Source organism: Neomonachus schauinslandi, chromosome 5, assembly GCF_002201575.2.
Source record: "Neomonachus schauinslandi chromosome 5, ASM220157v2, whole genome shotgun sequence".
NCBI lineage: Eukaryota > Metazoa > Chordata > Mammalia > Carnivora > Phocidae > Neomonachus > Neomonachus schauinslandi.
This window is the reverse complement of record NC_058407.1, coordinates 139881853-139909220: the sequence shown is the minus strand read 5'-3', so window position 1 is coordinate 139909220 and position 27368 is coordinate 139881853. Positions and strand designations below refer to the sequence as shown.

At 46.0% G+C, this 27368-nt stretch overlaps 1 protein-coding gene across 2 annotated transcripts; it reads left to right on the top strand.

Annotated features, from left to right (window-relative positions):
- Positions 1 to 10500: 10500 nt before the first annotated feature.
- On the top strand, positions 10501 to 23422 carry MEFV (MEFV innate immuity regulator, pyrin). Of its 2 annotated transcripts, XM_021698338.1 has the most exons (11): positions 10501 to 10821; positions 13178 to 13808; positions 15231 to 15241; positions 15606 to 15961; positions 16606 to 16701; positions 19509 to 19739; positions 20121 to 20143; positions 21963 to 22078; positions 22249 to 22281; positions 22628 to 22660; positions 22827 to 23422. In XM_021698338.1, the coding sequence occupies exons 1-11, from the start codon at positions 10545 to 10547 to the stop codon at positions 23378 to 23380; spliced, it is 2361 nt and encodes a 786-aa protein (XP_021554013.1). In that variant the 5' UTR covers positions 10501 to 10544; the 3' UTR covers positions 23381 to 23422. The 2 variants fall into 2 exon arrangements, with proteins under 2 accessions (XP_021554013.1, XP_044771521.1); XM_044915586.1 differs by lacking the exons at positions 13178 to 13808; positions 15231 to 15241.
- Positions 23423 to 27368: the final 3946 nt, after the last annotated feature.

The following is a 27368-nucleotide window of genomic DNA, read 5'->3' as shown; positions in this document are numbered from 1 at the left end:
AACCCTGGGTGGAGGGGTTGGCTTTAGCCATTAGTCAAAACTTCTTGCAATTCCATGACCAGATTCACACATCCAACCCACTGCTTTGCCAACAATGACTGTTGGCTGACAAGTACTAAGCAGCCACTTCTGGAAGCCACTGGTGCTGGAGAAGTTACTAAAAATCTAAACCAGAGGTTCTGATCCTTATTAAACACTGGAATCATCTGTGGAGCTTTAAAAAAGTCTGACACCTAAAATAGTCTTGGTCTATTAGGGCAACTATAACAAAATATTACAGCCCAGGTAGGTTATAAACAACAGAAATTTCTCTCTTTTTTATAGGTTTTATTTTAAGTAATCTCTATGCTCAATGTGGGGCTCAAATTCACAACCCCAAGATCAAGAGTCACAATGCTCCATTGACTGAGCCAGCCAGGCACCCCAGAAATTTATTTCTCACAGCTCTGGAGACTATGAGAAATCAGGGTGTCAGTATGATCAGGTGGGTGCCCTCTTCTGGGTTTCAGACTGCCAACGTTTGTGTCCTCATGTGGTGGAAGGGACTTGGGAGCTCTGTGCGGGTCTCATATACAAGAGGATTAATCCCACTAATGAGGGCTCCACCCTCATGACCCAAGAAACTCCCAAATGTCCCACCCATCTAATACTATCACATTGGGCATTAGGATTTCAACCTATGAATTCTGAGGAGACACAAACATGCAGACCATAGCACCTGGGTGGTACCCCTGGAGACTCTGATGTATTTTGTTTGGGCAGCAAGAGTTTTTAAAGCTCCCCAGATAATCCTTTTTTTAAAAGATTTTTTAATTTATTCATTTGAGAGAAAGAGAGAAAGCACGCAGAAGCAGAGGGAGAGGGAGAAGCAGACCCCCTGCTGAGCAGGGAGCCTGATGCAGGGCTCGATCTAAGGACCCTGAGATCATGATCTGAGCTGAAGGCAGTCGCTTAACCAACTGAGCCACCCAGGTGCCGCCTCCCCAGATGATTTTAAACATTTTTTTAAAGGTTTTATTTATTTGTCAGAGAGAGAGAGACAGCACAAGTAGGGGGAGTGGCAGACAGAGGGAGAGGGAGAAGCAGGCTCCCCACTGAGCAGGGAGCCCGATGTGGGACTCGATCCCAGGATGCTGGGATCATGACCTGAGCCAAAGGCAGAACTGAGTCACCCAGGTGTCCCTCCCCAGATGATTCTAATGTGCAACCAAAGATGAGAACCACTGAGCTAAACATTAATTTGCAGAATGGCATAAGAAACTTGGATGGAAGCAACAGTCCTAGTAGAGGATTTCAAAGAGACTGTACATTTGCAATGACTGGTGAGAGAACTGAAAGAGGTGGGTGTGCTCTGCTGGAATGAAGGTCACTATAAATCATAGGTCAGGGTGAATTTCCTGTGAAAAGTCTTTATTTTTAACAAATAAGTGTGGTAGGTTAAAAACAGCTACAAATTCCTTATTCCTTATTGAGAGGACTAACCTTAGTGACATGCTTAGGCAACAGAATGAAATGGAAGTGACTTTCTGAGACTACCTAAGAAGTCTTAAACCTACCACCAGAGGCTTCAGGGAAAGCTACCTCTGGGAACACCAGCTGCCATTTAAGAAGGCTGATTAGCTTGAGACTGCCATGCTGTGAGGAAGCCCAAGCTGTGCACCTGGACAGAAATGGATGTGCAGCAAACTCTAGCTGTTCCAGCCATCCCAGCCCAGGCACTCCACATACAAGTGAAGAAGTCATTTAGATATTCCAGTCCCAGCAGAACAAGGGGGAGAAGAAACAAGCAGTAACCCAGAGAGCCAGTACCGAGGCTCTAGACACATAGCCCCAGTCAATTATAGCCATTCCAGCAATCTGCAGACATAGGAGCCACCCCAGTTGGAGCTCCAGTCATGCAGCAGACATGAGTTGTCCCTCCTGTGTCCTGCTCAAAATCCTGATCACAAAATCATGAGAATAAAAAGGGTTTTTATACCACTAACTTTTGACGTGTTTGTTATGCAACAATAGTAATACATGAATAGTCACTGTACAAGATTCAAAGAATATAGATGTATACAAAGAAAGTGAGGAAACTTTTCATCACCCCCTTATTTACTTCTACTCATTTTATTTATTTATTTATTTATTTGTTTGTTTGTTTGTTTATTTGTTTGACAGAGAGAGACACAGTGAGAGAGGGAATACAAGCAGGGGGAATGAGAGAGGGAGAAGCAGGCTTCCTGCGGAGCAGGGAGCCCGATGCGGGGCTCAATCCCAGGACCCTGGGATCATGACCTGAGCTGGAGGCAGACGCTTAACGACTGAGCCACCCAGGCGCCCCTCACTTCTACTCATTTTTATAGGTAACAGTTGGCTGTACATTCTACCAATCTCCTTCTGATGTGTTCACATATATGTATTTATTATGTGTAGTACATGTTTTCCCAGTTTTCCCTTTAGTAACAGTGTGCCTGGATCAAGATGAACAGGGCTTTCTTACTCTTATCAGATGTACAGTATGCCACAGTATGGGTGTACCACAGTTGTACTTACTATCTCCTCTACTGAGGGACATTTAAGTTGTTTCCAATTCTTGGTTTAATAAACAATTCTGCAATGGACATCTTGCAATGCAACTTTGTGTACACTCAATAATTGTTTTAGGATACTCCCAGAAATAGAATAATTGAATTGAGGAGTATGTGCATTTTTGAGGTTTTTGGGGTGGTAAAATACACATAACCTAAAATTTACCATTTTAACAACTGTTAAGTATACAATTCAGTGGCATTAAATGCATTCACATTGTTGTACAACCATCACTACCACCCATCCCCAGAACTTCTTCATCATCCCAGACTGAAATTCTAACCATTAAATAACTCTCCATTACCCTCCATTCCCAGCCCCTGTTAAACACTATTCTCCTTTCTGTCTCTGAATTTGACTATTCCAGGTACCTCATAGAGGTACAATCATACAACAGTTACCCTTTTGTGTCTGTCATGTGTTGTGCCATGTATCAGAGTTTCCTTCCTTTTCAAGGCTGAATAAGTAGATAGGTCCATCACTCAGCCAGTGTCACACAAATGGTTAACTGTAGGCAGTATTCTCACTGAGGCAGTCTGACTCCAGAGCCTCTGCTATGAAGGCATATAAGGCACTCATATGATATATCACACACAAAGTGCCCAATATATGTTAGCTTCAATCATAAGTGTCACCCATGTGTTTCTCTATGGGCACAGTGTGCTTTTTAAAAACCATTTTCCTAATCCTCTGCACTACAATGAAAAAAATATTCCAGTTCATGAGGTTTTAAGTTTTTTTTATAAAAAATAATGAGCAGGGACACCTCGCTGTCTCAGTCGGTAGAGCATGTGACTCTCAATCTCAGGCTCTCAATTTGAGCCTCATGTTGGTCATGGAGCCTACATACATACATACACAAATAAATAAACACATAAATAAATAAATAATGAGCAAAACATGAAAGTCTTCCTCTAACACTAGCTTGCTATATTTTCTGTTTTGCCTTATTATTTTACACTTAGAATATATTCACGGATGATTTTTCATGTGTCATAAAATGTTTAAATGCTTATTGAAAAACACAAAAACATATAGAAGACACAGTGAAAAGCACAACCTCTATCCCTAATTCTACTCTCTGGAGGTTGCCATGGTATTTCTTGTTCCCCTTTAGATATTTAAGTTTTAAAATATTTTTCCTGTTATTTACAAACGTGGGATTATATTTTCATGTTGTACTGTAAACATGCTCTTTTTCACCTTACATATTGACCATCTCCACACATTAGCATACAAAAACCCACTGCAGGGGCGCCTTGGTGGCTCAGTCATTGAGCATCTGCCTTGGCTCAAGTCATGATCCCAGGGTCCTGGGATAGAGCCCCCCCATCAGGCTCCCTGCTCCTCGGGAAGCCTGCTTCTTCCTCTCCCACTCCCCCTGCTTGTGTTCCCTCTCTCGCTGTGTCTCTCTCCGTCAAATAAATAAATAAAACCTTAAAAAAAAAGAAAAAGAAAAACCCACTGCACATTTTCAACGGATGCGGTGCAGTCCATAGAATAGATTCACCAAAATGTACTCAGCCAGTTGCCTGGTGATACTCATTTAAGTCGTTTACAGTTTCTAACTAATTGGCAAGTGTGGCAGGCAAGGGAACGTTCCACAAGGGTTACAAGGATTTGAGTAAGAAGGTGCCCCTCACATTACCATGGAGGTGAATACAGTCTGGTTATGTTCACCTGAGACTAGAAAGTAGTTTTGATGGGAAGGACTTAAACAAATAGAATGTTGGGACTAGAAATACAGATAGACGGGTGTTCCTCCCCCGCTCCGCCCTCGGTGGATCAAAGGAAATCTTCCTTGAAGGTGAAATATATAAAACAAAAAGTACGGGCGGCTTTGACTGACGGGAGGGTCCATACCTAGAGCTCCGTGCCAGGTTCCTCCTGGCAGACTTCAGGAAGTCACGAATCCCCTGAAATGACACACGAAACTGCAGGTCCATGTGCTTTTTTTCTCAACAAAACCATTATCTCCACTGCCCATAGCATTCCCCTAGATTTTTCAAAATGAATCACGATAGAAGTTTAAGAATCGGTACCCTAGGGTTCCTGGTGTTTGAAAACCGACAAGATGACAGTGCTGGCGTCGGGCTGAATGAATTCCTTTCACTGCTCTCGCCGCGAGTGGAGACCAACCCCCTCTCTGTAAGTCAGGAGACAAGCGCCCTGGGGCAGGAGTGCCGCCTGACCTGCCAGTCTTCGCCCCGGCACAGCAACGGGTGCACAGCAGGCACTTGGTAAATACTTGCCGGTAACACGACTGAACGAGGTCTAGGGGCTCTTAAGGGTGGAGGAATGTAGGGAGCCACGCTGCACCGCAGCCCCCGGGCACCCTCGCCCTGCAATCCCGGGCCGCGGGCGGCCGCGTCGACTGCCCTTCTTGGGGTCGTGCCCAGGCTACCAGTGGCGACGGCCGCTCCTCCTCCGCGCCGGGCGCTGGCCGCTCTGTGGAGACACAACCATAGGCTGCTGGGGCTGCCGATCCCGACCACGGCGCCGCGCCCCAGCGCCCCCTGGGAGACACAGGCCCCCGCTGAGCCCGCCCACTCGCCCTCCGATTGGCTCCGCTTACTCCCGGGGCCCCCTGGAAGATGTAGTTTAGGGCGTGGCCCTCGGACTCACTAGCGCGGCTCACGGCGGCCGGCCGCAGGGCGTGTCGCGCCTCCTCGGGCTTTACCCCCTTGGGGCAGGGCCCGCGGGGCCCCGGACACAGTGTGCCGGGTTGTCTCTACTCCAGTGCCTGCCAGCCTGCCTATCGGGGCTCTTCGCTGACACTTCCGTTTTATCCTCGGGCTACTCTTACCGCGGACAAACCCCCTCCCGCCCAGGCCGCTTCCCCTCAGAGCGACTGCCCCAAGGAAGTTGCTGCCGGGCGTGAGACCCGCGGAGTGGGGTCTTCCTGCCCCCACGCGCGGAAGCGAGCGCGGCGGCGGGGAACCGCGCGCTGTGGGCGGGGGTCTCGGAGGTGACGGCTGTTGCGGGGGCGGGGATCCTGTGTCCAGCCCTCGGACGCCGCCCACGACTAGCCCGGCGCTGCGCTAGGCGCTGGAGCATCAAAGGACCTAGCTGACACTGACCCACGGTGCCAGGCTCTTTAGCATACATTATCTCATTGAAATTCCCAAACCACCCATTTGACAGAAAACTCAGAGACGTCGGGTAACTGGCCCAGGCCACAAGTCCTAGATCTTGGAGTCCCGTTTTTTCCCCCCACTACTCTGTGCATATTCGAAACTTACTGAGTAGGCATTGACCGAAGCACCAGGAGCAGCTGTGCCGCGGGTAAAAGGACAGGGAGATCCGAGTGGGACAGGATTATGTAAACCAAACCTCAAAGGGTGCAAGGGAAGGGAGAGCAGGCAACTGGGTTATTCCCCTTCACTAACATGTAAGCCTTTGGCGGTCAGGGACTGTATGCCCACAGCCAGCCTCCTAGAAGAGTCCCTAGAAATATTAGTAAAACAAAATTTTTTCAGTGTTTTAAATTATAAAATGTTTAAATATGTAAAAAAAAAAATTAAAGAGTAAAATGAACACCCACTTATCCTCCGTCTAGATTTAACAATGAGAATAAATAATGTGTATAGCACTTTAGAGCTCATAAAGCTTCTTGCTTGGCGTTACCATATTACAAATGAAACTCTCACTGGTTGGACCAATCCGGGAACTATTCCGACCCCACTACTGTACAACCTCCACAAGTCAAGTCCACCTAGGAAGCTGCCTTTCTCTCCCTGTTTCCATCCTGCTCAGGAGGTTGGAGGTTGCACCAGAACTTGGTGTGCTCTCAGAAAGCCCAGTTACAAGTATGTTTCCCAGTGGGAGTTTCATTGCCTGGAAATTCACTTTGAAATTGAGATATTAGCCTCTCAAAGTCTCAGATTTCTCCCTTAAAATTCAATATACTGGAAGGTGAGGAAGAGTTTGGGTCACAATGGGATCCATTACTTCCAACTCCGGATTAACACAGGAACTCTTCCATGATCTTGCCTATGGCTCTCTCAATAACGGGTATGTACTATATTTAACTACCACAAACTTCATCATGATGGTTGTGGGGACAGGACTGATATCTCCCTGGAGGCTAAGCTAATTATAAAATACTTTTTTAAAACTATCTTTTCTTTTATAAAAGTAATACATATTGATTTTAAAAAGCTCAAAGTGATGCAAAAATGAATGGTTAGAAAGTGAAACCCTGATGGAGTAAGTTAGAAAGATGAAACCCAGGCATGGATTTAAGGTTGGGATGTCTGGGCTGTGCATTACTTAAGATAAGAGCAGAGGTTGAAGTAGCTCTGCTTGCAGCAGCTGCGATGGATTTAGATTTGTCATGTTGTTCCCAAATAAGGGCACACATACAGTAACAGAGGCACAAGAAAGATTTCATCGACACTCCACTACCACTGTTCAAACATTCAAAAGTCACCCTGAGAGTTATATTCGTCTTTTCACATCTCTTCATTTTATTTATTTATTTTTAAAAGATTTTATTTATTTATTTGAGAGAGCATGAGAGGGGGAAGGGTCAGAGGGAGAAGCAGACTCCCTGCTGAGCAGTGAGCCTGATGTGGGACTCGATCCCGGGACTCGATCCCAGGACTCCAGGATCATGACCTGAGCTGAATGCAGTCGCTTAACCAACTGAGCCACCCAGGTGCCCCCACATTTCTTCATTTTAAAAAAATTACTGGAACCTCTTTCAGCTTCTTTGACATAGAAATGCCACTACCTCACAAGTAAGTCCATGCCTTGGAGCAACTAGGTGGCTCAGTCGGTTGAGAGACTGACTCTTGGTTTCACCTCAGGTCATGCCTCAGGGTCATGATCTCAGGGTTGTGAGACTGAGTCCAATGTGGGGCTCCAAGCTCAGTGGGGAGTCTGCTTGAGATTCTCTCTCCTCTTCCTCTGCCCCTCCTTCCCCACCACCCCTGCTTGCTTACTCTCTCTTAAAAAAAAAAAGGCAAGTCCATGCCTCAGAATTGCTCCCTGTTGCAAAAGGTATCACTGCAATTGCAAAATATCCTGCTATAGACTGGAAAGCCCCAGTTCCTGCCCGATTCTGCTGTGGGTGTGTTAGTTTGAGCTTAAAGGAGTTTGCTGGCCAGTCAAGACAGGGTTAGGGACCCCAGGAACAAGAAGGACTGTGTGTGTTATTGCACAATTTCAGTTGTCTCAGGAGTGGGAGGCTCCCTGTGAGGTGGCTGTGTTACTGCCTTCTGAAATCTTGCAGAGGTCGTGATCCCAGAGACGCTCGGTCAACACCCTTCCGGCCCAACCTGAGAATATCACACATCCAACATTTGCACCACAAATATGCATGCATTTGAGTCCATCCATTTTTTAGGGAGTATGTTGGGTTTGGGGTTATTTTCTCAGCAGGATCCAGAAAACTGGATGCTGTCAGCTATTAAACCAAAAGCACGGAGTAATCTGTAAAATAGGAAGTATGTGGACCAAGTGGATAGTAAGATAACATTCAACCAAGCAGAACTCATCAAAGCCTTGGTCCCAGCTGGTCACACACAGGCTGGTCACACACAGTGTTGTTTGTTCTGCCAGGCATCAGAATGTTGTAAATGACCTGTGCGAGTGGTCAGAATAGCCCATTTTGAGTCTCACTGGACAGCTGAAAAAAGTGACATCTGGGGTTAGTGAGGAACAGTAAAATAATAAATTATCATCATGCACGGAGACCATTCTGCAAAGTGGTTAAAAGAGGGAGTTTGAATCCTGGCTCAGTCACTGAGCAAGTCACTAAACCACTAATCCTGGCGGTGAGGATGATGAATCCCGTCCTGAAGGCATGCTGCAGAGATTTTAGGAGGTAACGGATATAAAGCAAGCTGTGCCTGGCACAGAGTAACCACAATTGTGTTAACAACAAAACATCTGGGGGAGCCTGGGTGGCTCAGTTGTTGAGTGTCTGCTTTCAGCTCAGGTCATGATCCCAGGGTCCTGGGATCAAGCCCCGCATCGCATCGGGCTCCCTGCTCAGCGGGGGACCTGCTTCTCCCTCTCCCACTCCCCCTGCTTGTGTTCCTGCTCTCGTTATCTCTCTGTGTGAAATAAATAAATAAAATCTCAAAAAAAACCAACATCTGTAAGCCAAAAACTTCATGAGAAATGCAGAAAGCTTAAACCAGGACATGCAAATGATGCCAGCTAAGTGATAGAAATATAACCATTTTGCAAGTACCATTGTAGCAACTGATTTAGGAAAAGATCATCAATGAATGCTAAAATCATGGGGTGAAAGATTGTAGGAGAACAAGACGTTTCCACATTCTCAGGTTACTTACTAATTACAAGAAAAAACATCCTTTTACAATGGAGACATCTTGAGCACCTGAATATACCTTCAGTCTAATAATGAGGAAATGATGCACAGATCTAAATTAAGACACATTCTGCTTGGAACAGACTTTTCAAAAACATTGACAGAATTTAAAAAGGCGGGGAAGTGTGAAAGTGTTCTAGTAGAAGCAGAGTATAGAGATGTAACAACTAAATGCAGTGCAGGATCTCTGATTGGACCCTGGGTTGGAAAAAAAAAGCTGTCAAGGACATTATCAGTCCTTTGGAGAAATTTGATTATGGACTCATTATAGTATTATAATGATGTTAATTTTCCTGAGTATGATAATTGTATTCTGATTATTTAAAATAATATCCTTATATCCTTGTTCATTGTACTTAGGGTATGTAGGGTATTTGGAGTGATATCTGATAATGTTTTCAATTCATTACCAAATGGTTCAGAGGGGAAAAAAGGAAAAATGAAGTGCATGCATGTGTGTACGTAAGAAAGAGAATCACTAAATACTGTAAAATGTAAACAGTTGGTGAATCTCGGTAACTTTCCTGTAGGTTTGAAATTTTTCAAAACATAAAGTTGGGGCTAAAAATCAGAGTATGCAGAAAGACAGAAGCAGTTAACTGGAAGAAGTCCGCTCACCCACATACAACTTCCATTAGCTCTGGAATGACTTCTGGAGCCCCACACTGGGACATGAGCTCCAAAGGACACCTATGTCTTTTTTCACCCTTGTTTCTCCACATCCTGGCAGGGTGTCCAAAATATGTGTTCAGGGGCACCTGGCTGGCTCAGTCAGTAGAGCATGTCACCCTTGTTCTCAGGGTTCTGAGTTCAAGCCTCACATTGGATGTAGAGCTTACTTAAAAAAAATACAAACACAAACACAAACAAAGACAAAAAAAAACTTGTTCAGTAAAGGTGCATGGACAAGCATCCTCCCTCATGGGTATGCTCTCGGGAAGCCAGGCAGAGTAGAGAACACACAAATCAGGATGACAGTTCCAGGCATAGCGTTTTGAGCCTTCGTGATGCTGAAAGTACCAGACAACTGGAACTACATCAACAGGGGTGACACCAGGGCTTGTGTCCTGGCAGTGTCCTTCTGGCTTCACCTCCTTCTTGGGCAGGGAAGGGCAAAACTTGCAGGGCTACATTTTTGCCCCCAGCCCGACCCTCCCTACCATTTGCTTTGGAGGGCCAATAAAATCCCGAGAGTCTGGAGGAGAACAACTGGCCAAAGAGACTGACCCTCATCATGGTCCTCTGCGGCGTGGGACCAGGGAGAAGAAGCATCTGAGTGCCTGCCCAGGATCAATACTCTGGAATCCAGCCCCAGCCCCTCCTTCACATACTTACCGCTGCTCTGCTGGGCAGTATGCGAAGGTGAGGGCTGGGGCACTGGAGGACCATGTGGCTGACCTTGAGCCCTCCCAGCTGTAAAAGCCTCCGAATCTGTGAGAAAGAGAACGCAAGTGTCATCACTGGGAACAAACAAATGATGACACTCATAGCTCAGTTCCCGCCAGAGCGCAGAGCATTTCCTGTGCCTTTTCCGTTATTTCACAAACAGCTTCTTTTTACCCACCATCTGGGTTCCAGGGCAGAGGCTGTTTCAGACAGCTAGCTGTGGCCTCTCCTGGTCAACACCATGATCAAGGCCCCCAGTGACCATCTGCTGGACTCCCTGGAGGAGCTGGTGCCCGGTGACTTTGAGAAGTTCAAGTTTAAGCTGCAGAACACCAGCCTGGAGAAGGATCACTCCCGGATCCCCCGGAGCCAGCTCCAGAATGCCAAGCCAGTGAAGCTGGCCACTCTGATGATCACCCACTATGGGGAAGAGTATGCTGTGAGGCTGACCCTGCAAGTCCTGAGGGCCATCAACCAGAACTTCCTGGCAGAGGAGCTTGACAGGGCCATCAGACCAGGTAAACAGGCCCCATGCTCCATTCCTCTCCCAGTGTGACTGCTGGCTATTCATGGAATGGGGTAGAAGGTGCAAGAGGGAACTTGTGTTTAGACCACTGTGTTGTGACTTGGGGGGTTAGGAGTCCCAGGTCTACCATGACCCCAGTGACTCTGGCCGAGCAAGTCCTTTCTGCTGCTTAGGTCTTTGGAGCTGGGATAGTACAGCTAAGGCTCCCAATGGCTTTAAAAAACGGCGAGGGAAGCTGAGATTCTCACTGTGGGGCAGAATCAGGAGAGCAAGAGCTAAGACGCCTGATCTTAGAGGGGCCCTAACTTCATTGTGATTAACCCCTATGTACAGACCAGTATCTTCAGGAGAGAAAAAAAGGGCTTGCTAACTGACCATATCAGCTGGGTGGACCAGTAATCTTCACATTGAAATCCACCTATTTTCAGTTTTGAGTTCTTCTTTGACACATTTCACAAAGGTATTCTAAAATTCTCAATTCTTTTCCTTCCTTTCTTTCATCTTTTCTCTTTCCTTGTTTTTCTTCCTTCTTCTCCTCCTTGTTCTTCTATTCCTGTTTTGCTGTAACTTCCTGATTTTATCCCACTGTGATCAACGAATGTGGCCTCCATGTATTTTTCTGAAGTAGAATGTTTAAATAACATAAAAGTTCTCCACTCTTTGAAAGACTGATAGGACTAAACCATGATCTGAGTCCAGTGTAATTTGATGAGTAGAATTTTTAAGTTACCTTTTCATGTTTTAAAACCTGGTTATTGGGATGCCTGGGTGGCTCAGTTGGTTAAGTGTCTGCCTTCGACTCAGGTCATGATCCCAGGGTCCTGGGATCGAGTCCCACATCGGGCTCCTTACTCAGCAGGGAGCCTGCTTCTCCCTCTGCCTGCTGCTTCCCCTGCTATGCTTTCTCTCTCTCTGACAAATAAATAAATTTTTTTTAAAAAAACAGAAACAATAAAACCTGGTTATTAGCATCTTTAGGGCTTTCCCATTAGTTCTTGAGCCAGTTTGGGGAACTTAACATTTTCCTAGGAAGCAAAGTGTTTGCAACAGCAAAGTGTTTTAAACAACTCTGAAGCAATTTTAATAAGAGCCTCTTCTACCACAAATTAAAGTGCTGATTACAGGATATCTTCATTTCTTTATTAGAGTAGCGGTTTTTAAGTTACATCCAGGAAAGATATTTCAGGGATTCTTTAGAATGTTAACAAACACTTAATCCAAATTTTATTAATTTTTCTAATTTACAAAGCCAACAAATTCATATTAAAATGTGTCATTAGGGGGCGCCTGGGTGGCTCAGTCGTTAAGCATCTGCCTTCGGCTCAGGTCACGATCCCAGGGTCCTGGGATCGAGCCCCGCATCGGGCTCCCTGCTCAGTGGGGAGTCTGCTTCTTCCTCTCCCACTCCCCCTGCTTGTGTTCCTGCTCTCGCTGTCTCTCTCTCTGTCAAATAAATAAATAAATCTTTAAAAAAAAATGTGTCATTAGGGGCGCCTGGGTGGCTCAGTCGTTGGGCATCTGCCTTTGGCTCAGGTCATGATCCCAGAGTCCTGGGATCGAGCCCCACATCGGGCTCCTTGCTCAGCCGGGAGCCTGCTTCTCCCCCTTCCACTCCCCCTGCTCGTGTTCCCTCTCTAGCTGTCTCTCTTTCTGTCAAATAAATAAATAAAATCTTTAAAAAAATGAAATAAAATAAAATGTGTCATTAACCAAATTTTGAAATGCTAGAGGCCACCAGGGTGATAGTTTGTGCTGTACTTGAACTCCTTTTTATGTAGACCCTGGAATTAAGCCTTTCCTGTCATTTCTGTTTAATGAAACTGTATCCTGAAACTTCCAACCAAGCAAGCTGTTTAAAAAAAAAAAATCACCATTTACACTTACCTGTGTGTTAGGATTTTCTTCACGTCGTGAAACCAAAGAATAAAACAGAAGTAAATTAGTTTCTGAAGTTTTAATTGTCCTTCAAAATGTTTTCAAATTTTTGTGCCAAATACCTTAATTCTTCTTTATTGATGGATTTTATAAGTGAGTTTTATACACCTATAATCACACACACATTTATACCAGTAAACTAGGGGGTTTATTTATTTTATGAATTAAGAATTTTGGGTAAGACTTTATATTGGAAACAAGTTCTCCTGCCAAAGAAGTTTGAAAAGCACTACTTGAGAAAGATATAACAAATAATTAGCATTTTCTTATTTAAGGGTAATTGACTGTTGTTGCCTAGAACATTCTGAACTTCTGTAATTTCTGAGGGGATTTTTCCTTCTCTCCCTTCTCTCCCGACCCCTGGCCCTGAACACTGCACAATTTCATGCCTTTGCATCCTGGTGTCTTTGCAGAGTATCTGATACAAGAAAGTGGCCCAAACAGTTCAGCAACGTCTTGTTCCTCTGGGGAGAATAAGCCCAAGGGCCTGAGGATACCAGATGGCCTGGAAGGTGATAGGCAGCGGCAAAGTGGTGATGGGGCCCTCAGCCTGCCACCCAGCCAGCATGAGGCTGGAAGGGGGCCCCAGAAGAAGCCTCAGGGCAAACGGAGAGATCAGAAGGGCTCTGAGGGCCTGGATGTGCTGGGCAAGCCATGGGCCAGAAGCATGACTCTGTCCCCCAGGAGAAGCCTACTCCCTGGTAAGCCACAGGGGGAGAAGTGGAGTCCTAGTGTCAGGCTACGCAGGAATGCCAGCTCTTTAGGAACGCTCCAAGGACTTGACTGTGGGTCGCCTACTGGGTCCCTAGGAAGAGTAAAATCCAGGATCTCTGAAGAACACTTACCTTCAGGGCAGAAGCGACCCAGAAGTCTTGAATTTACCTTTTTTTTGGGAGAGAGGGAACCTCCCAATCCAGAAACTCTTCTGCCTCAAGAGAAAATAAGAAGTGATCATCCAGACTCAGCAGCCACCGCCAGTGAAGTGGCCACTCTGGATGTAGGCGCTACTGTGGCTCCAGAGAAAGGCTCCAAGAATCCAGAACAGTCCATGATCCTGAAGGGGGGAGTATTCAGGAATACACTTTCCAATGTATCACTGTCTGGAGACCAGATGACCTGGGAGCATCCAGAATCTACAGGACCTTCAAAGAAAAATGGAATTGAGGGTCAAGAACCTTCTGAGACCTTGAGGGAGGTGGTAGGCAGTGAGCTCCATCAGCCTTCAGGTCCAGAAGTCCCTCCTTCTTCAGGTAAGAAAGGACCCCAAAACTCAGAAAACCTGGTATCCTTAGGAATGGTGACCTGTGCAGGCGTTTCCTCACAACACCAGATCCCTGGGTGCCCCCTGGGATCTGAGGTAGGCTGTGAGTCCTGAAAAAAAATGCACATATGCACATCTTCATAAAATGTTGCATCAAAGTTCAAGTTCTTAGACACTGAAATCCTATAGAATTCCAAGGAATTCATGGACCCCAGCTTGAGCATCTGGGAAAGACTGGGTAAAAATACCTGCTTCTCACAATGACCCCATGGCAGTATGTCATGGGACTGAGATTCTGCCATTCACCTCTCTGGGCAGGGAGGAGAGCTGTTGGCTAAAATCCTAAATCTCTTTTACTAAGGAGGCAGAAATTGGGATTATGTTGGGTTGTGAATGACAGAAACACCAAAATAACGCTAACTGAAACAAGACAGAAGTTTCTTTCTCCTTCACATAAATAACACAGATGGTCCAGAACAGATGTGGTACTCTATGGGCCAGGGACCCAGGCTCCTGCTGTTTTTCTGCTCCACAAAATTTGCTCTCAAGCTCATGGTCTCAGAGGGTGGCATCCTCATTCCAAGCAGCAGGATGGAAGGACAAAGGAGAAGAGTATCGCTTAGGGAAAGTTTCCAGAAGTTTCTAGAAGCTGTTCATGATGCCTTCATTTATATCCCTTTGGCCAGAATGTAGTCAAATAGCCACACCCAATTGCAAGAAATGGGTTTTTTGGGGGGGGTGGGGGAGGGAAGCAGCCATCAATTGATGGGCAGCAATCAATTCTATCATAAGGGAAGGAGGGGAGAATGGTTACTGGGGGGGCCTCCCACAGTCTCACTTACAGATGTGATATGAATTCCTGGGACCTTGTGAGAGGTGGTGGGAGGGGACTAATGAATTGAGTGGGTCTCTGTTTCTTCTTGTACCTTCTGTCATTTCTGCTTTATGAAGTTGTGCTATGGTCTTGGGGCACAGCTAGTCATACTGTTTGTCATCATGGTGGATTATACCCTTCATCCTTATAAAGTCAAGTCCCTTTCCTTACTTCCATTTAATTTTTCATGAACCTGGATGTGAGGAGAGGTCCCTTTAGTTCTTTCATTCAACACACACTTCTCAAATCCTTACCATGTGCCAGGGACTCTGCTAGGGATCAGGCTATGAAAGAATCACTGTCCCCAGGGGGCTCCCACTCGAGTCATGAGCAGCCTGGTTGGTTTTAAGTGGCAAAGCAAACATTGGTCAGAATGTCTCACTGCCTTTATATCACCTGCTAGATCTGTACATGTGTGGGAGGAAGGCATAGAATTTATAACAAAAGCCTTTTCTTTAGGATAAATATCCAGGAATTCCAAGTCTCGGGACTGTCATGAGATCTAGCCCTTTGCCCTCACTTTTGCTGGGTGGTTTGCTGCCTTGCTGGAACAAAGTCAGGGGAGGACAAGTTAGAAGTGGCCACAGTCTAACCAGGAACTTTTGTGTCCCAGGCATGGGCTCTCTATCTCTCTCTTCTTTGTAGCACCTCTTCATAACATTTTGGGTTTGTCACTCAGGAAATTTTTCCACTGCCATGGCCCCAGGGAAGCCACAGGATGAGGCTGTGTATCCCCTTTGTCGTGCCCAGGAAGGAGATGATTCCTGCAGATACTCCGTTGCTTCTAGGTATCCTAAGACCTCAGGCAAATGCTCACCCAGCAGCTTCCTAAGCCTGGCCTCACTCACAGTAAATAACTCTGAAGACTACAAGCAGCAAGAAGGACTGCAGATAGCCAGCTTGAGTCCCAAGTCCTTGCCACAGTGTGAGCGACACATGAAGCAGGTCCAGCTGCTCTTCTGTGAGGACCACAAGGAGCCTATCTGCCTCATCTGCAGGCTGAGTCAGGAACATCAAGGCCACTGGGTGCGCCCCATCGAAGAGGCTGCCCTGGAATACAAGGTAGGGCTTCTTGGGGGTGGGTGGGGAGGGGCTTTTAAAAGTAGTCAGGGCTGGGGGCGCCTGGGTGGCTCAGTCGTTAAGCGTCTGCCTTCAGCTCAGGTCATGATCCCAGGGTCCTGGGATCGAGCCCTGTATCGGGCTCCCTGCTCGGCGGGAAGCCTGCTTCTCCCTCTCCTACTCCCCCTGCTTGTGTTCCCTCTCTCGCTGTGTCTCTCTCTGTCAAATAAATAAATAAAAATCTTTAAAAAAAAAAAAAAGTAGTCAGGGCCACTTTATTTCCCAACCCTGGGATGTTGGTGCATTAGTCAGCATCCCTGGTCTGTAAAGTGGCAAAAACACAATATAAACCAGACCAGCAAAGAGGGAATTTACTGGTTCATGTAGCTGAGGTCCAAGGGCACTAGCTTCAGGTATTGCTGAATCCAGGTGCCCACATGTCATTAAGAATCTCTCTCTCACCACCTCTTGGATCTGCTTGCCTTGGTGTGATGGATTCATTCTTCCTTTCCTGGGCACCATCCCTGTGCTCTTGGCTGCAGCACCCTCAGCTTTACTCCCTAAAGCAGATTTTTTCCCTCTAGAGTTGGCACCAACTAAAGATGGCAGAGGCCAAGTTTAGGCTTCAACAAGTGCCCCTTTTCCAGGAGCAAATTCAAAAGCAGCTGGAGCATCTGAAGGAGTTGAGAAAATCTGGGGAGGAGCAGAGATCTCAGGGGGATAAGAAGACTGCAAAATTCCTGGTAAGGTCAGGGGTGTTCTATGGCCAATCCTTGCCTGAGTTCACCCCTGCAAAAGGAGGGAGGGGACCAAAAGTGAGCAGGGGGTCCCCAAATTATGTTCTGGTTCATAGAGAAGCAGAACTGATCACCTATTTAGAATCACCTGCTCTTGAGGAGGCAGGGAGGTAACAGGAGTCCAAGGAAGAGCTTGTCCCTGGAGAGGGAGACCCACCCTCAGGAGGGAGGGAAATCTCTGAGGAGCCTGTGCTTTCTCATATTCACTACAAAATGGTTTAGAGAAATTAACACCAGTGGCTGTCGCTGGGGGATGGGATTGAGGAAATGGGAGGAGAGACTTTCCATTTTAAATACTCCTTTGTATGGTTTTTTAAAATTGTTGTCCATTATTTTTTAATATGGAATTTTAAAATTCAAATGGCTAGACATTTTCTTTAAAACTGTCATTTTGTGATGCCACAGATTTCAATAAATACACTTGTTGCCCTTCCTCTATTGAACCTGGACACATAAGTTGCTTCCATTTTCCCTGCAAGCAAATTCAGCTACCCCAAAGAGCCTTAATTTGTCTGACCCATTTCTGTTGGCTGGATCCCATCTCCCACACCACAATGGGAAACAGGCAAAGATAACAAAGGGCAGGAATGGGAGCAGGCATGGCATTGGTCCAGGTGTCTAACTTTTGGGAAACTCATGAAGTGTAGTAAAAGAAAACCCCTTTCTAGGGCGCCAAGATGGCTCAGTCAGTTAAGAGTCTGACTTGATTTCAGCTCAGGTCATGATCTCAGGGTCGTGAGATCTGAGCCCCACGTCGGGCTCCACATTGGGTGTGGGTCTGCTTAAGATTCTTTCTCTCCCTCTCCCTTTGCCCTTCCCATCATCACCTCCCCCTCCCCTGCACTCACCAGCTTTCTCTCTCTCTTTCTAAAAAAGAAAACACCTTTCCTATAATGCCAGGTGGCTCGGAACTTGTGGGTGAAGCAGAGGTCAGGGATGCCCCCACCATGACAGTGAGGCAGAAGCCTGGGCCACAGTGAAACTTAGGGAGACAAGAAGGTCTGGTCTTCCCTTAAGACACTCAGTGACATGAGTCCCCGTGGAAAGGTGGTTGTTTTCAAGACTTCTGCTCATCCTCCTTTCAATAGTCAAAATATATATATAATTTTTTAATCATATGGAAGGGGGAGGGGAAACTCTTTTTTACAGCACAATGTCAGCTAAAACGAGTATGGAAGAATGGTTATGGGGTGCCTGGCTGGCTCAGTCAGAGAGTATACAACTCTTGATTTCAGGGTTGTGAGTTTAAGCCCCAAGATGGTTGCAGAGATTACTTAAATAAATAAATAAATAATCTCAAGAAGGAAATTTCCCACTATACAAACACCAGTATAACAATCAACACCAACAGAGATCATCAACAAATGCTAAAACTTTTCACAGAAGATCATAAGAGAACAGGATATTGACATCCTCTAAGTACCACTCCTCCAATTACTTAGTAATTATAAAGGAAATAATATATATTGACACTGGAGAGATGTGGCAGACCCCTCCTCAACCAAGTGACTGATCTCCGTACCACAATAATGGTGATGGACAAACTGGACACTCTTTGCCTCCCCATGGGCTGTGCTAGGGAGCCCAGCGCATTAAGAATATGGTATTCTTGTCTAAGATGCTTAACCTGAATTTAATCATGAGCAAAATTATCAGACAATTTTAGAACATAGGCCATTGAACATGACAACTGACCTGTCCTCTTTAAGGAAAAAAAAGCCAATGTTAGCACCCTCAACAACAAAAGGTGAGGAAATATTTCTGGTTCAAAATCACTAAAGAGCTCAAAATGATGAGACTTCCTAAGTCCAGTCTTAGAAGATTCGAAGGCGCTTCTCCCTCCATGGAGGAAGGAGAAGGTTCCCTACAGCCACTTCATGTTTCCACAGAAACTCTGGATAGAACATGGGCCAGATGGCTGACCTATGTGCAATGGTAGTAGAAGTCAAGTTCACTTACAGTCACATAAATGGACTGACTGCCTTCATTCAGAGCCACATTGAGGACCTTCTGCATGCCAGCGCTTTGGTGGGAAGTAGAGAGAAGTCTCCTTCCTGGACACTTTGGTAGTCATAACCTTGTCCATTTACAACCCCAGACATATGTCATCCTCACACTGGCTTTCAAGGAAGGAAAAAGATGACACCAGATATCTTAGTGTCCTGTGGCTGCCATTACAGAGTACCACAGACCAAATGGCTTAAACCGCAAAAAAGAAATTCTTTCACAGTTCTGTAGGCCAGAATTCCATAGTCATGGTGTCAGCAGGACTGGTTCCTTCTGAGGGCCGTGAAGGAGATCTTCCAGGCCTCTCCCCTCAGCTGGTAGATGTCATCTTTTCCCTGTGTTTTCTTCACATGGTGTTCTCCCTGTGTCTGTGTCTCAACTTCCCCACTCCAGTGGCCCACTCCAGTATGATCTCATCTTAACTAACTACATCTGCAATGATGCTATTGCCAAATAAGATCATATTCTTTAGGTACTAGAGGTTAGGACTTTAACATAAATTTTGGAGGAGATACAAATCAACCCAGAATACTGGGTTTTAGGGCATTTTACAAGAGCTAATCCCTGCCACCTTCAGTCTGTTCTGGAAGGTTCTGGCCCATTTTGTTTCCTTCTCTGAAATCTAGTCCTCCAAGAAGCTGAGGGATCCAGCCTCTTAGCCACCTCCAGGAGGTGGGCTTCTTGAGATTCCCTGGGCACACACATCCAGCACACTGGATAGACCCTACACCTTTCTGTTCCCCCAGAAACAAACTGAAACCCAGAAGCAGAGACATCGGCACCAGTTGGAGCAGCTGTACCATCTTCTGGAGCAGCAAGAGAAGCTCTTTGTGGCCTCAATAGAGGATCTGAACCAGACCATTGGCCAGGTCAGGGAGAAATATAGCACCCAAGTATCCAGAGACATTGCCCTTCTTGACGAGCTGATTGGGGAGCTGGAGGCCAAGCAGTACCAGCCGGAATGGGAGCTCATGCAGGTGAGTGTGGCTGGGTCTGGCTTCCCCTGCCCGCTGTGCCCAGTAGGATGACATGGGCTCCCCAGCACTGCCATTAACTCTGCCCAAGTCAGTACAAGACAAAGGTCTTGTGCCCAGACCCTTTTGATGAGCTGTCAGGAGCCCAGGGTGGCCCAGCTTTCAAGGGATCCCCTGGCATCTCCCAGAAGAGAAAAGCAGGGTTTGGGTGCAGTTCTGTTGCAAGCCCCACCAGGCTGCCACTTTGGGTGATGAAAATTAGAATGGGGAGAGATGCCCCAGTTTTGCTGACACCCCAGGGCTGTGAGCCCAGGAGGATAGACCAGGAGTCAGTGCAGCCCCTAGGAGACTGGTAATGGAGAGCTTCCCTCTTTTCTCTCCTAGGACATCGGAGTCACCCTGTACAGGTACCGAGAGGTCCCCTCGTGTTCCCTTGGGTATCCTGCAGGAAGCAGTGGGGGAGGCATCCCTAGGAGGGAGATGCTCCCAACCCTGGGTCTGTGACACCTCCTGGTTTCCTCCTATCTCCTGCAGCTTCCTAAGGCCTTTCTGGATTTGTGTAGGGAAAATGGGAGTGTGATCAGGAGAGACAGCATGGGCTGAAGACTGGAAAGAACGAACACAGCTTATCGTGCTAATGATGGTTCCTAAGAAACCTCCCTAAAGATTGCAATTTGTCTCATAAAAACTGTTCCTGCAGAAGTGCCTCCCTCCCTGAGGCCACAAGTGCTTATGGTCTCAGGGAGGGAAGCACTTTCTAGGAGTGGAGATGCTAAGCCCAGACAGGGGAAGGAAGGGGAGGGAAGGGAGGAGGCTGGACATTACAATCACCCCACGAGCTTTACAAAATCCTGACATCCAGGCCCTGGCACACAAATTAAATCCAAATCTTCAAGAGCGTGACCCTAGCATAAACTTTTTTTCCCTCTTTTTTTGGTGGTAAAATACATATAAAATGAAATTTACCACTCTAACCATTTTTAAATGTGCAGTTCCGTGGCATTAAGTACATTCATATTATTGTGTAACCAACACCACTATTATCTGCAGCACTTTTTTATCCTCCCAAATGGAAACTCCATACTACTAAAACATAACTCCCTATTGCCCCCTCACCCAGGAAGCAAGGAATGGCAACCACCATTCTATGTTCTGTCTTTATGAATTTGACTACTCTAACTGCTTCATATAAGTGGAATCATACAGTATTTGTGCTTTTGTGTCTGGCTTATGTCACTTAGCATGTCTTCAAGGTTCATCCACACTATAGAATGTGTCAGAATTTCATCCCTTTGTAAGGCTGAGTAATATTCCACTGTATGTATATACCACAATTTGTTTTTCCTTTCATCCATCAATGGACCCTTGGGTTGTTTCCACCTTTTGGCTATTGTGAATAATGCTGCTATGAATATTGCTGTACATATATCTGTTTGAGTCTCTGCTTTCACTTATTTTTTTTAAAGATTTTATTTATTTGACAGAGACAGAGAGCGAGAGCAGGAACACAAGCAGCGGGAGTGGGAGAGGGAGAGCAGGCTTCCCGCCGAGAAGGGAGCCTGATGTGGGACTCAATCCCAGGACCCTGGGATCATGACCTGAGCCGAAGGCAGATGTTTAACGACTGAGCCACTCAGGCGCCCTTCTGCTTTCAATTATTTTGGGCATATACCTAGAAGTGGAATTGATGTGTCATATGGTAATTCTATGTTTAGTTTTTTGAGGAACCACTATACTATTTCCCACAGTGTCTGTACCATTTTACGTTCCTACCACCAATGCACAAGGGTCCCAATTTTTCCACATCCTTGCCAATACCTGTCATTTTGATTTTTTCAAAATAATAACCATCCTAATGAGTCATATTTCACTGTGGTTTTTTTCTTATTACCATTTTTATTTCAACAGAAAAGGACTAAAGAGGTATAATTAATTTGACATAGATAATTCTAGGCTGAGCATTTCAATATTAGCACCATTTTAAGGCCACTATTAAAACTCACTGTGGTTTTGCTATCAGTGGTTTTTATAACTCCCTAGGTGATGCCAATCTGTGGCCAAAGTTGAGAACCAGTGTTTAAAACTCGGAGTCCAGAGAGGACTTTCTTTGCCAAGCCCAAGTGGGCTGGGTGTCCCCTGTGGAGCCTGCACCTCATTTCCACCTCATGGGAACTTGGGCTACCCCCATGCACCAGCCCTCTCTGGCCAGCAGTCTTTTGTCTCTAGGGTCAAGATGGCGACTGTTCCTAAGCCATGGAACACTCCTCCAGAGGTGGAAAAAAAGATCCACTTGATCTACCAGAAATCAGAGTTTGTGGAGAAGAGCATTAAGTCCTTCTCAGGTAGGTGGGCTTGGGGGAAAAGGGGAGTCACTTCCTCCCTGATGTCCATGTAGCCCAAACCCCTCTGGCATCCCTTCTCCAACTCCCATGCCTTTCTGATGCTGCCTTCAGCCTCTTCCTGATCTGTCCCTAGATGGGGAGCCTAACTCAAGCTCCCCTTCTTCTTTTAGAAACCCTGCGTTCAGAAATGGACACCTTTAATTGTGAGTATGGTGATGGCAGAATGCTTGCCAGGGGTTACTGTGATATTCCCTATGCTGTTGATTTCTGGGCATTATTTAGAAGAGAGAAAAACACCTATAACAAAGGCAGAAGAAAGCCTTCATAGGCTCTGTGCTGGACTTGTTGGCTGGGTCAACTCATCAGACCAAAGACTCACCAAGGCAGTCTCCAGGGTCTAGGAGGAATGGGGTTAATCCAAGCAAAGGAAGCAAGGTCCTGAGCTCGGGTAGGGGTCCTTGTCTTTCCTTGTTGTGGGGACCAGGGTACATTTAGCCTCTCTGAATTGGAATACTCAGGTTTTTCCCCACATCTTCTTTTTCTCTGTAGTTCCAGAACTGATTTGCGCTCAGGCACATGCTGGTAAGTGCCCAGACTAAGGCAAGTGGAATTCACCTGCTGGGTCCCTGTGCTGACCTCTAGTGCATTCCAGAAGAATGTCCCTATCCATGTTTCCTGGAGGTGGGGAGAACCCTGTGGGTACACTGCCCATGGACCCCCCAGCTAGGTATTCTAATTCTCTCTGCAGTTAATGTGATTCTGGATGCAGAAACTGCCCACCCCAACCTCATCTTCTCTAATAACCTGAAGAGCGTGAGACTTGGAAACAAGTGTAATCGTCTACCTGATAATCCAGAAAGATTTGATAGTTGCATCATCGCCCTAGGCCTTCCAAGCTTCCTCTCTGGCCGCCATTACTGGGAAGTGGAGGTGGGAAACAAGACAGGGTGGATCCTGGGCATCTGCAAGGCATCCGCGAGCAGGAAGGGGAGCATGACTCTGTCACCCGACAACGGCTATTGGGTGGTGATGATGATGAAGCGGAATGAGTACCAGGTGTCCACCATTCCCCCAACACGCTTGCAGATAAGGGAACCCCCCAGACGTGTGGGCATCTTCCTGGACTACAAGGCTGGAGAAATTTCCTTTTACAATGTAACATACAAATCCCTCATCTACACATTCACCAGTTTCTCTTCTTCTGGGCCCCTTCAGCCTATGTTCAGCCCCGGAACACATGATGGAGGGAAGAACACGGATCCTCTAACCATCTGTCCAGTGGGTGACCAGAGGCCTCACTGAATGCCCAACACTTTGCATCTCTCTTCTGGCTCCCAGCCTTGTATCTTGAATCTGTATACTCAACTGTCATTATTGAACACCTACTGGGTTCCAGCTGCTGTGGGTAATATAACAAAGAGCCTATGGAATGGTAGCAGAAATAAGCTGGGTACCTAAATATTGGTAAACCAAGGGTGAAGAGAGCACATGTACTGATGACACCTCAGAGGAAGAAGTACATGGCTGATGCTTAATAAATCCTTGTATGAATTAGCACCCTAAGATGCCCCTAAGGCAGAGATCTCACCCTCATTTTCCCTCAGAACTCTACGGCAAGGATGTGTCGCTTCATTCCATCCTCCTCTTTCTTAAGGACTTGCAAAGCTGAGAAATAAAACAATCAGACTGGATTGTTATATTTTTGTACCTGGATCAATGAACTACGGATCTTAAGAGTATTGGCTAGGCATCATAAATAAATCAATTAGAAAAGTTGGTCATAATTGCACTCAGTTTGCACTCAATTTGTTGTCACTTAGTCAATCATTGTAAGATCCCATTTCCCTACTGAACACCATGAAAAAGATGGAGCTGCTATAGTGGGAAAACATTTGACAAATATTCCAAGTATCAGATTTTTAAAAATTCTGTCCTGATCTGTATCTGATAATCTGTTCTAGTTCACAGATATCCCCTCTATCATCCCCCATTTAAAGAGATGTAAAGAGAAAGGATGTAAGGGGAAAAAAGGAATCAGATGAAGATTAGGCTCCAAACCCCTCCTACCCCAACTCATCTTTCCATCTTCACACTAGAGTCTAGACTGGACTCAGCTTCTCCATGATTGTGGCCCTGGTTTCTTCATGGAGCGTTGTTCTATGAACATAATCCATACTCTGACAGAGTTCATGTGCTTTATTTGCTTAGCTGTTCCCAATTCTCCCTTGCTATAACCTTTCCAAGAGCAGCTTCCTGTATTTTTTCCACCACCTCCCCATACACAAATTCTTTTCTCCTGTTATTCCTAAAATGGCTCCAGAATGTGAACTATTTCATAACACTTGCTACAGTTGGCCATACAATCCTTCAGAAAGATTAAATAATGTTTTATGCCCAAAGCAATGTTTGTCATTTAAAATATTTTGCTCATTTGAGGCGCCTGGGTGGCTCAGTCAGTTAAGCATCTGCCTTCGGCTCAGGTCATGATCCTGGGGTCCTGGGATCAAGCCCCGCATTGAGCTCCCTGCTCAGCAGGGAGTCTGCTTCACCCTCTGACCCTCCCCCCTCTTGTGCTCTGCTCTCTCAAATAAATAAATAAAATCTTAAAATAAAATAAAATTTTGGGGGGTGCCTGGGTGGCTCAGTCGTTAAGCATCTGCCTTCGGCTCAAGTCGTGATCCCAGGGTCCTGGGATCGAGCCCCACATCAGGCTCCCTGCTCCGCGGGAAGCCTGCTTCTCCCTCTCCCCCTGCTTGTGTTCCTTCTCTCGCTGTGTCTCTCTCTGTCAAATAAATAAATAAAATCTTTAAAAAAATAATAATAAAATAAAAAAGAAAAATTTTTTGTTCATTCAATAGAGATATAATGGGGTTTTACCTATGTTTTAAAATTAGTGAGGCTGTGAATTTTCCATGTGGACTTCTATCTTTTGCTTCATTCCACAGAAACAGCACAGCTTCTTTGACTACTTGCTATGTGGAATCTAAATATTAAACTTAGTTGTCTGTAGTACTTCTTCAAAAGTATTTTATTATTTTTAAAGTTCTATTTATTTGTGAGAGAGAGAGTACAAGCAGGGGAACAGCAGGCAGAGGGAGAAGCAGGAGCCCTGCTGAGCACAGACCCCAATGCAGGACTTGATCCCAGGACCCTGAGATAATGACCTGAGCCAAAGGCAGATGCTTAACCCACCAAGCCACTCAGGCATCCCTCAGAAATATTTTAGATACTAAACATTTGTATTTGTACAATGAAAATTTCCCTGTCTGGTGTTTCTTTTTTTAATTGAGATATAATTCACAAACCATAAAATTCACCCTTTTAAAGTGTATAGTTAAATGGGTTTTAGTATATTCACAATGTATACAAACATCACCACTAAATCCAGAACATTTTCAAAACAAGCCCTGCATCCATTGGCAGTCACTTGCCACTCTCCCCTTCCCCCAGCCTCTGACAACTACTACCCTACTTTTTGTCTCTATGGATTTGCCTATTCTGAACATTTCATGCAAGTAGAATCACACACTATGTGGTCTTCTGTGACAGACTTCTTTCACTTGGCATAATGTTTTTGAGGTCCATCCACGTTGCAGCATGTATTAGTACTCATTCCTTTTTTTATTGCTGAATAATAATCCATTATATGGATATACTACATCTTGTTTAGCCACTCATCAGGGTTTTTTTTTTTAAAGATTTTTGAGAGAGAGAGAGAGCATGGGGGGGGCGGGGGGTGGGAGGGGGGCAGAGGGAGAAGCAGACTCCCCAAGGACTGGGGAGCCTAATGTGGGGACTTGATCCCAAGACCCTGAGATCATGACCTGAGCTGAAGGCAGATGCTTAACCGACTGAGTCACTCAGGTGCCCCAACATTAAATTAATATTCTTTTGTCTTCTTATTGGTTATCAAATTCCATTTTTTTGTATATAAGGACACATTCTGTCTTTCCAGAAGAATAGACAATTTTTTGCTAGCACCATCTATTTTACACTAAGTTGAAATGCTACCCTTTCATATAGGTCCATGTACAGTCAGATCAACTTTGGTACTTACTATTCTTTTCTACTGTTCTATTTATTTACTTCCAGTTCAAACCATACTGCTTTGATTGAAGGAGTTGTTTTTTTTTTTTTTTTAAGATTTTATTTATTTATTTGACAGAAAGAGACATAGCGAGAGAGGGAACACAAGCGGGGTAAGTGGGAGAGGGAGAAGCAGGCTTCCCGCGGAGCAGGGAGCACCATGCGGGGCTCGATCCCAGGACCCTGGGATCATGACCTGAGCCGAAGGCAGACGCTTAACGACTGAGCCACCCAGGCGCCCCTGAAGGAGTTTGTTATTGTTTGCTTTGTTTTTGGTTTTTGATGTCTGGAAAAGCAAGTATCCTTAATTTTAGAAAAACTTTTGGTACCACACAGTTTTAACACTAGGCTGTAACATATTTTAAACCATGGCTAAATGAGTCACCTATAGTTAGCGTTAAGAAAAAAAAAAAAAATCCATTTATACTTTTACTTTGGTCACCCAGGTGGAGGCTGGCGTTACATAGAGCAATAAAGCAATCCCTGCCCCGGGGTTGTCACAACGCTGATCAGTGCCTCACTGGGGAATGAACCGAGTATGGGAACAACGCAGGGAGAAAGGGCGGTTGGGCCTCCCTGAGAGGCTGAGGACGGAAACGAAGGCGACTGGAGAAGGATCACTAGGATTTCTCAGAAAACAAGACGGCCCGTTCAGACCGCAAGGTAGAAACCGGCAAGCGGGGAAGGGAAGGGTCGCCCGGTTCTGACCTATGGGCTGCCCTTACCGGAAGGGACAGCTGTGACAGGACCCAGAACCAGGCATAGACCTTGACCCGCCACCATTCACCGCTTCAGCGGTCCTTCAACACACCCTGGATGCTGCGGCGGAAACAGCCGCAGCCTCTCGCAGATCTTCCGGTCCGAGAGGCAGCCTACTTCCGGTCGAGCCCGGGGAAAGCGGGGTGGGGTGAGGGTGGGACTGTCCCGCCCCAGCCGCCGCGCCTGGCGGCCTCCCATTAGCTGGAGCCGAACTACATTTCCCAGCAGGCCATGGAGCTACACCGCCAGTACCTGGAGACGAGCCAGCTCGTCATGGAGGATTGGAGCTAAACTTCTGCTTTCCGTCTCCCAGATATAGCCACAGAAACAGCGGTTGCCTCCAGCCCGTTCTCCCTCTGGCGCTGAGAGCTCTGCCTGTCGTCCTCGAGCATCGCTTTCTCAAGCGCAGCCTGACGGCTCCGAGCTGGGAGACCAGGCTTCCGAA